Below are 11,515 nucleotides of genomic sequence, written 5' to 3'. Positions count from 1 at the left end.
ATCTTTAGGAGTGTAAAGGCTCACATTATCACGCTTTGGGACTTGTTAAGCGAACATATGAGGGCTTATTCGCACACACCTTCCTCATTCTGAATGCATCGACTTGCCAGTGGCCAATTGGATGTCGATTGCTATAATAGCTTGCGGGATATGTCGCAGGAGACTATCGCATCAGGATTTACAAGTGGTGCTGCATTGACCGTAAACATCGATGTGTGCTGGTGAACCTATAAAACGGCCTCATCACCTACCTGTCGTCCATCAGTGCGCCCACATTCGAGTGTATGTATCCTGGTATCTTGCCTTTCTCTTCAAGGCATCACAATGCATTTCTCCTCCGTTGCCATTCTTTGCATAGCCCAGCTTACCGCGGCGGCTACTACCACCCTCTCTGTCTGTAATAGGGACGACTGTCTCCGAGCTGTCGTTGCCAGCTCTTTTCCCACCAGATCTGGCGCGGCTGACTGTTCGTCTTTCTTCAAAGACACCGTAACGCCCGCGACAGTGTACACATAATCTTCTCAGACCAATAATGGCATGCTAACCTACATTCTCTAGCACTGTCACCAAGTCATCTGTTGCCACTGTAACAAGCACGTTGACTGTTGCCTCTGTGGCCCTAAAAGATAAACGCGATGCTGGCCCCGAATCAGCGCTTGACATCCTGCCACGCCAAGTGACGGCCACCCCAACTGCCATCCCAGCTTATGCATCAGCGTGTTCTGGAACAGTTCGTTACTCCAGCGCCTGTTCCTGCATAGGCGCCACCCACAGCATCACGACCGTCAAGGCTCCAACCACTACCACCACGGTCTCGAAGACGACCACCATCACCGAGTGCGCAAGCCCATTCCCCACATTTGTCCTCCAGCTGGAGAATTCTGGCATCGTCCTGAACGGCATCGCTCTAGACGGAACCTACGCCCAATTCGACGACGGAGACGGCCCTGTAATCGGCTTCAATGGCTCTCCCCGCTCCCAAGCCCTCATTCTATCCCTCAACGCAGCGGGGAACCTGGTCATGGATCAAAACGGGCTTATCGCTGCCATAGATTACGGACAGTCGATGGAGCTTCTGCACTTCACCGACATTGCTGATGCTTACGCTACGGAAGACCCGGCGGTTTGCTCCGTCTCGGGTGGCCAATTGACATGCAGCACCGGAGCACCAAAGATTTTGCTGCTTTGTCCTGGGTTTGGTGCGACCAATGACTTGTTCATTGCAGTCAGTTTTGAGCCTGCACCGTGCGTCTTGCCGACTATCAAAGTCGTTCCTGTTTGTGTGGTTCCCTAGCGGTTGATGCAGGCGTAAACTTGGTGTCCTGGAATGAGAAATGCAATACGTTTACAATCAGAGTAGCAGCACAAGGGATTGACGGGGACTAGGAACGAGATGATACATAGGGGGTTGCCCCACAGCCAGCAGTTGAAGAGAACGAGTTCAAACGTCTCTATTTCAAAACAAATCCAAATACCGGCTTCCAGATGTAGAAACGCACCGATGACGCGGACGCTTTAGAAGCTCTTCTCGGCTAGACAGTCTCAATCTCATTGAAAGAGGCTTTAATTCGGGCAATCGTTACCTCACTCTAATCCGGTACAAGCCATCATCTGAACGCTTTCCCTGACTTGATATACACTGCCAACCGCCTGCCCATAGACCGTAGTTGGCATTTGGGCTACAAACGAAGGGCTGTCAATTGGGATTTTCTTGGACAAAGACCAGCTATATACAAGGGCGAAGAAGCGAAGGCAGATGACGACAAAACCCTAATGCGAATATTAACTTCGCATAGGCCGATCTGTCAGGATCTGCATAGAGCACTCCCCGCCGTGAGCGGAGGCTGACATCTTCTTGATGCGAGACAGCCGTAGACGGCCAACACCATAGTGGCGCGTCGCTCCTACAACGAATTAGCTCTTGCTCGTACTCGTCCATCAATCCAATGGGAGAAGTATACCTGCATACTCCCCCGGATCGACATCAGCCGTCGGCACAACAGCCCTCCCGATCCACAATCTTGGTCTCAGGGTATTATCTCGCAGTCCCTCCAATCTCTCTGACATCAAACACGCCGCCCATCCCTCACACAGGCCCATCCTCATGGCCACCCTCTCCATCAACTCCATCCACCCCATCCCCATCAACCCCATCCCCATCCCCCTCCCTCCCCAGCACATCCCCCACAATCTTCACAATCTCATCCTGCCGCTCGGCCGTGAACCGCTCATCGCACTCCTCCACCACGCAATCCAGCAGCCCCAGACCCTCCGGCCTCAGGTTCGCGATCATGAGCACCTCGCTCTTCGTCAGGTCGTAGGGCCGGAGGCCCGCGACCAGGGCGCGGAGGGCGGCGGCGCCGTAGGGGGGGTTCTGGTAGCGGGGGACGCGGGAGCGGGAGGCGGGGGGTGGGGAGAGGTAGTCTGTTAGCTGAAGAGAGGGAGAGGGGGTGTGAGTGTGATGTTCGTTCGGCGATTGTGTTGGGGTAGGGGGGAGGGAGGGAAGTACTTCTTTGAGCACGGTGTCGACATTCGAGGGTTTTCGGGGCGCGGTGCGGGGGGTTGCGCGCATCGCCGTCAGGTGCGCGTAGACTTCGTAGTTGGAGAGGACGGCGGATTGGGATTCGAGGATCTTCATGGATGGTGGTGGTGGTGTTGGTAAGGCGGGGAGAATAATGTAACGGTGTAGAGGGTTGAAAATGGCTGATGTTAACGAAGTAGAGTAAATCGATTCATTGGTCAAATGATTGGTTCGCCAAGCTGTCACGGATGTGCCCCGTCCCTATCGGGCCTAGAGTGAGTGCCGCTTTACGCCCTGGTGCGCCCGAGAGTCGCGTGCATCTGAGTGAATTGGACTGAGTACGCCAGTCTCTAGGCTGCAGCTCTAAGCATACGACGACATCGCTACGATAGTCGTCCAGCACAGCACAGAGCTGGGGGATTGATTGTCTGATGGTGGCGGTGCTGGTACAATTCAAGAAAAAACAAATTAATAACGTTGCGATTCGCAGAAATTACGAGTAAACCTTTCCTACATGTAAGCAAACAACAATCATGGTCCCTCTACTTGACCAATTGTGTTTGCCTATGGCACACCTTTCTACCGTCTTTCAATCGCCGAGCAGAACCCAACAACCACCACCTTGCTTCAACGTGGAGAATCTGCTAGCGATCTTGATCAATCCCGGTGGGCAAGGAAGGCCAACTCCAGGAGCGAATGTCGATGAAATTGCATCGATTGCTGGAGAGCTTCAAGTATGGGACTTCAAGGATGCAAGTTTGCGATGGGATGTCTAGTCAAAGCAATCCCCCGAATTGCGCGTGCTCCCAGATAGAAACTATGCAGCGGCGCTTTCTCATGGGACGGCCAGAAAGTACCGCCTTTCCAAAATGGCTATGGGACTGTGAGAAGGAATGTTCGGTTCTAGCGGGTAATGAGCAATTCAAAAAGGGGTACATAGCCGTCCCTTATACTTGGGGGAGGTCTCAGACAGACTCGACACACGTTTCTGGTAAACTTTCCTGAAGTGAATATTTCTAGGGTCCACTAAAACTTCGATATTAATCACAGGCCTTCTGCAGAAATACGGGATTTGCTCAATGGCACTTTTACGCTGGAGCCGTGCTTTAGCGCCTTGTGGGCCTTTTAGGAAATGGTTGTCTCTCCCTCCAGCATCTGGATCACCAGAGAAGGGAATGTAAGCACAGTCAACGATTCGTTGATTATAAGCTGGCACTTTGCCTTGGCAGTCAAGCTTCTTGGCTGGGCTTGCGATTATCGCGAGGTCCTTTGGCATGATACTTGGGCACCGCAACATCTGGTTCCTGCAACTATGGAGCAAAATCCGTATGACATAGCATTTGAGGATGCCAAAAAATTGATAAATTCAAAGGCAAACTACGTCCATGTCGACGTGTTAGGCGTCGAACTCTCCAGTCGAGGTGTAAAGAAAGTCAATCTTCTTATAGAATGGCCCCGGGATATGTTCCAAACCACTACAAATGCGCCGGCGGGGGTTGCAGAAAGACGTCGGGATGAGTGGCTGCTCTTTCAAGATTCGGTGGCCTGGCGAGATTGGGCATATAACGAAACATTCGCACCCTGTGTGCAAAATTAACGCGGACAGAGGTCCTAATGGCGAGCATTTTCCGTGCTTCCACGAGCAGACGGGCTGAAGCCATTATGGCCGCACTAGAGGTTTCATACAGTTCAGAGCGTGTTTTGCCGGCTGCTAGCGAGGAGCTCGGACCTGGGGGTCTGCCAATATCCCTTCTTAATCTACTACTTGCACTTGAGGGCTGCCATTCTTCTATTCTTTACATGCCCCTCGGCGCCAACTTTGATTAGCCGTGCCCGTGGACATCCCTACAATACCAAGAAACCAGAGCCAGCCCTTGACTTCATCCCCGAAGACATTCTTGAAGCACTCGGGCTTCCCTGTGACAACGGAACGGCGCACACTGAGATCTATCTTGATACATCAATACCCAAATAAGCAGGTATGACTCAGTAATGACCAGTCCGCATTGGCTGACGCTGAGTGAAAACAATATGTGTCATGATGAGAAAACTTTACAAGTGGACCTCAGATAGTGACTAATGCATATTGTTGACGCTGAATAGGTAAATATGTACCATGATGGGAAGACAAAGCGAATCAAATCATGAAGATCTCAGACAATGACTAACACAGATTCGCTGGCTCGGAAAAGGATCAATTCCGCCACGATAGAAAGACAAAGCGGATTTGACCCGGAAAATCTCGGACATTGATCCAATGCGCAATCGCTGACGCGGAATAGGAGAAATGTTCGGTCATTATGGAAAGCCAAAAGCGACCTCAGACAGTGGTGAAGACAGAACGAGACAGTAAAGCAAATCCTCTTAGACATAGAACAACGGCCATTGTCTCGCACTTGACAAGCTTTTGACTCTGATTGCCAATGGCTATTCCACCTCATCTCGACCAGGCCGGCTATAAACCATACAAACTCGCCATTCTTCTGCTGTCATTATCTTCCCACCGTTCTTCAACATTACATACCAATTCAAGAACTTTGCACAGAAAATTCTCGCAAAAGCAACATGGGGGGGGCAAATTACCGAATCATACCCCTAATTACCGAATCATACCCCGACACCAAATCACACCCAAATATGGGGTATGATTCGGTAATTTGCTATTGCTTGGGGTATGATTTGGTAAGTTGTCAAAGTGGCCTCAAACTACGAAGGAGATAATCCGCGATCTGGCTTATTCGATCATAGAAATAAGGGAGTTTCTCCGACCGCATTTGATGAGAATTCTATCAGCTTAAAAACATCAGACGAAAGCCGAGTGAGCGAAATTTCGAGCCCGGGGGTGTCCGCACTTCACGCTGCAGACACCGCTATTCGGGTCCCGTAGGCCCCGTAGGGCCCCGTAGGGCCCCAATTCCTACTACGCTGCGCAACGGGGCGGGGTAAGCTTAGGGGGTCAAACCCCGCCCCGAACCACGCCCCGAAACCCGCCCCGAAACCCGCCGCGCAGCGTAAATACCACCGTTATCCATAATCAAGTCGACGATATGTCTACCGCTTCTCAATAAAATAGATTTATTTTAGATAACTTAGTTAATTTATATGGAGCTATCATTACCTTCATTAAACCCTCTCATATCAGAAAGCTATTATTTTTCAAATCATACCCCAAGCAATAGCAAATTACCGAATCATACCCCATATTTGGGTGAAATTTGGTGTAGGGGTATGATTCAGTAATTAGGGGTATGATTCGGTAAGGATCCATACTTTTGGGGTATGAATTAGTAATTCGCCCAACATGGAGGTGTCTCGATCAACATCATCACCATCAGCATTATCCCCATCACACTCATCAAAAACACGCCCAACACGCCCAACACGCTCGTATCGTATATTGAAATCCCTCGTTGCAAAGCGCAAACTCTTCAAAAAGCGAAACGCGGTATCCCTCGCCCTTGTAGCTGCAGGATGGGCCCTACCTAAAGCCTCCGCTTACCTCACCTCCGCAAACAGTACCCCATTGATAGACCCCTACGCCTTGCTTACCACGGGAGCAGCAACGATCTGCCCCTTGACCGGCAACCGCACAACAACTTGCACAAATCTTATCCTCGAGATGAAAGCCACCGACTACATAGGACTCGGCCGTCGTCTTCTCAAGCCCGCAAATGCCGCGGTCTGCTCCCTGGGTCCTTGTGCCGCCTGCATCTGCGCGCATTTTGCGCTTCAGTTCCCAAACGGCATACCCGATGCCGACGAGCTGAATGAGAGTGAGTTGGAGGGTACGTTGGTGAAGTGGGTCACCTTCAGTTGTTTACAAAATTGGGTGCTGCTGCCTGAGCCGAGAGAGAAGTTGTTCAAGTGGCTTACGCGGGTATTTGGGGGGGCGGCGGCAAAACAAATTGAGGCTTTGCTGTTGAAGCTTACTTTGAAGGTTGGAAGTTTGGTGGCGCTGTTGTTCAAGAAAGTGAGGCGCATGCGGGGTGGTGGTGTCCCTGCTGGGGAAAACAATGTACCTGCTGGAGAAGTTGGCGTCCCTGTAGAGGGGAATGGCGTCCCAGCTGAGGGAGATGACGTCCCTGCTGCTTCTAATCAGAATGAGCACATCGAGATGATCGATGCGCTTTCGACTCCGGTTACCGACCAGCTGCCTAACACCATTGATGGCATTACCGACCCCGTCGATACTCATACAACGCCTACATCTAGCACACAAGAAATCCCCACCAGGATTCTTCGAGAAATCAACAGAACCCCGAGAGGCCAGCCGCATTACACGGAGTACCGGGTCGAGTACAACGATGGTGATATCGTAGCGAAGTGGGTTCTGAAGGAGACTTTGGAAGACGCACCTGAATTCTACAATTTGAGAGACGGCTTTGTTGCGAAGAAGGCAGGCAAGATTATAAACGGGAAAGAGGGGAAAGGAAAGAATAGATACTAGATTGCTGGCTTTCATAGGGTTGGTGATGATGAGAGAACGGGCGTTGGGATAGACTAGCGTTTTGTTAAGTATGCAGAACACAAAGCTTTATGTACTTCATGTATACAGTTCACCCTCCGGTGTTTTTCTTCCCTTCCACATCTTCAAAGCCCAAACCAATATTCTAAAAGCTGATAGAACAGTGAAGGGAGCTTCATCCCCGGCACAATTTGGGCTGCACTTACTCCTGCGTTGGATCTCTGTTCTCCATGCCGGAAAAAAATCTCACCAGTCGTACAAGCACGTATACCGCGTATGTCAGGACCTGCTGCTGCGCCCGGCATGTCCGCGGGCCACCAAGAAAAGGCACGCATTCCAACATCGGTCGTTTGCCGACCCATTTCTGGTGCTTGATTTCCTTGACGTCTTGGTTATGTTAGTAGAAGATTAGGATTTTTATGCCAACTTGTTCAATAGGGACTGGATGTCAATCGTAGCCCCATCGCGAGGAATCAGTTCGGGAAGCAGATCAATAAAGACGCCGAGAAATTGACCTTGGACATTCCGACCGGGCAAATGTAGGCTTGATCAGGTACCTAGAATGTTTCCCGAAGGCGCCGTCCTCGGAAAAGGAATGCTTCTCCCAAGGAACGGAGAGGATAAGGGATTCCCCGAAGACGACTTCCTTGATGTGGTTGCCAAACTTCGTGTTGTGGAAAGCATAGTCTTTCCACCGGGATGAAAAAGGCCACGCACTATAGACTCCGGTGGTCGGGATGCCGAGAGAAAGGCGAGAACCAGATAGGGGCAACGTAAGAATATTGCTAACTTACCACCAGTTTCCCAACATGCGACTGCTTCGATGTTAACCCCTCATTGCGTAAGCCCCTCCTATCTTGCTTTAAGCGTTGAGTCCGTGTTAGTCTGGGGGTAGCAGGCCAAGATTAGAGAAGCCATTGCCTTCTCCAACCTCATTGCATATGCAGTTCCATGCTCACCCCTCATGTCCCAGTCCAGTCCGACCTTCTGGCGATACTCGTCCTTGCACATATGTTCGTAGTCTTCGAAGACTTTCTCCAGTAGACCCGGTTTGCTTCTCCGTCAAAAGCCCGAGCTTCCTAACGAGACCTACAACACTGCGAGCCGTGAATGGCCGCGTGAGAAACCAATCAGCTAGATGGAATCGCCCGGGCGATATCTCTCGCAGAGGACCCTGTAAGCCTCTTCGATGTTCGTGACCAAGCCTGTGCCATTCAGCAGCGACATAAAGTTGTCCCTGGCGATGAACTCGTAAAGTCCAGAGACCTTGGCAGTTCCGACGCCCGGCTGATAACAGATATCCTGCGCTCCGCTCTTCGTTGCAGCTGCTATCACTGATGCCTACACGAAGGACATCTGAAACCCAGACAGCTTGACGATATTCCACGCAAGATCCAAACAACAATCCCAACGACCTTCCCGGAATAGCCAAGCCTGACGGGGTCCTCTAGTCCCCATTCTCACACATCCACACCAGGAGAAAATAAAAAACGCCGCAACACCATTGTACCAGCGCCAATGGGAATCGAACCTATTACGAATTAAATACCTCTAACCTCCAAGGCCCGCGTCCCCACCCAAACCCCCCAAAATGACATTCCAATACACCAACAGCACCTCCCCACCCCCCTCCACCCCCACTTCAAACTTCACAATCACCCCCCCCCCCATCCACAGACATCCAGCGCAAGCCCCCCACCCACAACGCCTTCACCGCCCCAATTCCCCACCGCACCCTCACCCTCTCCCACTTTCCACCGCATCCGCGTCACCGTCTCCGCCCGCTGGAAGACCCTCTACGACCAAGGCGGCCTCCTCTTCGCGCGCCCGCGCGCCGACGGCGAAAAGAAGTGGGTCAAGGCCGGCATCGAATTCTTCGACGGCCGGGCCTGCGCGAACGTGAGTCGCGAAGGATAACTGGGCGGATTGGAGCTTGGTGGAGGTTGGGTCTGATACCCTCACTGTCGAGTTCGCACGGGAAGCGATTCCGGAGACGGATCAGCCGAGCTTGTGGGTTTATCTCGTTGAGGATGGCGGGGGGAGGAGGCCGATAAGGGAGGTTACCTGGGCTTTCGAGGGGGGGGCTGGTGGGGAGGAGGAGTGTTGGGTTGGTGTTTATGCTGCGAAGCCGACGCCTACGCAGGCGGATCCGAGTGAGGAGCTCGAGGTTCGGTTTAGTGGGCTGACGATTGAGTGATATGAGTGAGCGAAATAGGCTTGATGATGCGAAACTGAAGGAGTTGACGAGCGAAGAGCATTAGCGATGTTGTTTGGATTCTGTTTGGCCTTTTGAAAAACTTCCCGTCTGAATGGCTACCGACAGACCAAATGTGGGTATAGAATTTTGTTTACTATCGTATCCAGGTACCCCTCTCACTTTCATCTTCGAACCTTCCAGTTGTTTATTTGCGCATGAGGACCGAAGCTGAGCTCATGTTGTTGAAAATTTTAGCGTCGCCTTATTCAGCTCGACTTCTTTGCAAAGAAATCGATTTGGCTTATATTCGTTTAGAAATGGCAATCACTCGCATTCGCTCCATGTTTGCTCATTCGCTCACGCCTTTTTAAGATAACTCCATTACGAAAACACTACTATTCGCCCACACGGCGTCTTCGGTCGCATTTGAGAATGGGGTCGATAATTCCCGGTCGCGGAACGACACGGTAGGGAAGTTGGTGCATTGATGAAAGACGCCTTGATTCATGACACGGAATCAGCCCAGGTATCCAGACAAAGGATTCTATTTGCCCGCAAACTTGAAAGTAGAGGGAATCTTTGCGTAGAATGTGCGAAGAAAAAGTATAAAAGGAGGGGCGGACATACTGCCAGCAAGTAAGAACCAAGCGCCTTGCTAAACAGTGATATCATGCACTCCGAAGTCTGGATGCTTTCTCGATGCATCGTACATGCCCAAGAACTCTTGGGAATTTTTTTGACCTTCGATTTACACTATACAAATTGCCATACGACCGATATACTCAGTAGTTCAACGCCCGACGCTTACGTGTTGATAGTACCTTGGCAAGAGTATACACTCAAGAGTTCCGTCTCTTGAGTAGGGCATTGGTACGACCAATTCTTGATGTTGACACATGGATTGGAAGACTCGGTCGCTTCTTGTCGCTTCCCAAAGGGATTCAGTGGAAGAAGTTCATCTGGGTCTGTATTTCCCTTCGCCTTCTGGCAGTTGTTGAATTCCTTCGACGCTGTAGCACCGCACCCCCCCAAACAAGCTAGCCACCCGGCAACAACGAATGGTCCAGTGCTTTCCAGGAGAAATTATTGTCAGTCATAGGAAGATCTGAGGTTTTGGGGTATATTGGATTTAGAACTTACATCCAAGACGTAGACGTAACCGCCGCGAGACAAACGCCCGTGCAGAGAGCATTCCACACCCCGTCCTCAATGGCACACTCAATCACACCGTCGTTCTGATTTTCAGGTTCAAATTGGTCCCGGCCCTCAAGCACCTCTATAGCCCGCCGTCGTCGACTCGTGCTCACGGGACATGTCGTGAGAGTTCCTCCTCCATTAGGTAACGCATCCACTGCCAGTACTGGCGAGGTATCCCCTGCCGCCTTGAAGCAATTTGCATTTCCGTCTTTCGGATATATCGCGTAAAGAGGATCATTAGTCCTTGACTTTTCGACATTGTACCCTAACGCTCCTCCAATCGATACCGCGAGGATCTGTGTGTACGCAGCGGTGCATTCAGCGGCTGTTGGAATTGTGTTCCCAGCGTCGTACCAGTAGAAGGCCGTACAGTCTCCCACGGTCGTGTTGTCGCTTACACCAAGTTCTGCGCGCGCACAGAGAGCGGCGTAAGCTGTTGTACAGTCGGTTTCGCTAGCGGTGGTGGTGCAAACGGGTTCAGTACTCCAGGAGTAGAGGACAGATTGGGCGTGCGGGGACGGCGGATATGTTGTGGGAATAGCGTTGATGAAATGGGCGAAGGATATGATAGCGGCTACCGCTGTCAGATGATGTTGAGTGAGCATGTTTGGACGACGATGAGATGAAGTAATGACTGGTGCGATGTTCTCTGTATCAGACGTTCTTGTACCTGAACGATGAGTTGAGAAATGGCATATTAGACGAGACTCGGGATTATATAACGAGAAAACGATGAGGGCAGGTGGACACCCAGAGATGATGGTCCGAAACAACGGTAAGTCAGAACCGTTTGACACAAATTGAAGTATCTGCTACCCTAAATCTGGTACTCATAACGCATCAAAGCGTTCTCGACAACGTGCTACCAGAGCCGTGACAATCAGAAATGATGTACAACCAGACGAATGAGCTTTTCGATTCGATTGTGAACCGCAGAACAAGCAGCGCATGTCACTTCTGAAACGCTTTAAGCGCATGTCGCTTGAGAAGTATCAAGATCCTTCTATACGGAGGTTGACAACCGAAAGTCCTGGACAGCACTAGTCACACAGCCCCGTAGCGAGAGACCCCAGCTGAGAAGAGATTCCTTGGAGCGCACAGATTCAACTTAGGTAACTCTTTTGGGGTCCGGTAG

At 51.1% G+C, this 11,515-nt stretch overlaps 4 protein-coding genes across 4 annotated transcripts; 2 read left to right on the top strand and 2 right to left on the bottom strand.

Annotated features, from left to right (window-relative positions):
* Positions 1–211: 211 nt before the first annotated feature.
* Positions 212–1,294, top strand: HO133_011005 (uncharacterized protein; the record flags this gene model as incomplete). The annotated part of the gene is made up of 2 exons (XM_037301854.1): positions 212–282; positions 559–1,294. The coding sequence occupies 2 exons, from the start codon at positions 212–214 to the stop codon at positions 1,292–1,294; spliced, it is 807 nt and encodes a 268-aa protein (XP_037153488.1).
* A 792-nt stretch (positions 1,295–2,086) lies between these two features.
* Positions 2,087–2,638, bottom strand: HO133_011004 (uncharacterized protein; the record flags this gene model as incomplete). Its single annotated transcript, XM_037301853.1, has 2 exons — positions 2,087–2,431; positions 2,510–2,638. The coding sequence occupies 2 exons, from the start codon at positions 2,636–2,638 to the stop codon at positions 2,087–2,089; spliced, it is 474 nt and encodes a 157-aa protein (XP_037153487.1).
* A 3,184-nt stretch (positions 2,639–5,822) lies between these two features.
* Positions 5,823–6,968, top strand: HO133_011003 (uncharacterized protein; the record flags this gene model as incomplete). The annotated part of the gene is made up of 1 exon (XM_037301852.1): positions 5,823–6,968. The coding sequence occupies one exon, from the start codon at positions 5,823–5,825 to the stop codon at positions 6,966–6,968; it is 1,146 nt and encodes a 381-aa protein (XP_037153486.1).
* A 3,019-nt stretch (positions 6,969–9,987) lies between these two features.
* Positions 9,988–10,985, bottom strand: HO133_011002 (uncharacterized protein; the record flags this gene model as incomplete). The annotated part of the gene is made up of 2 exons (XM_037301851.1): positions 9,988–10,252; positions 10,324–10,985. The coding sequence occupies 2 exons, from the start codon at positions 10,983–10,985 to the stop codon at positions 9,988–9,990; spliced, it is 927 nt and encodes a 308-aa protein (XP_037153485.1).
* Positions 10,986–11,515: the final 530 nt, after the last annotated feature.

The sequence above is a fragment of the Letharia lupina genome (genome assembly GCF_014066315.1).
Source record: "Letharia lupina isolate WasteWater1 chromosome Unknown contig_9, whole genome shotgun sequence".
Lineage (NCBI taxonomy): Eukaryota > Fungi > Ascomycota > Lecanoromycetes > Lecanorales > Parmeliaceae > Letharia > Letharia lupina.
Note: the sequence above shows the minus strand (reverse complement) of the source record. Positions and strands in the feature narration are given on the sequence as shown.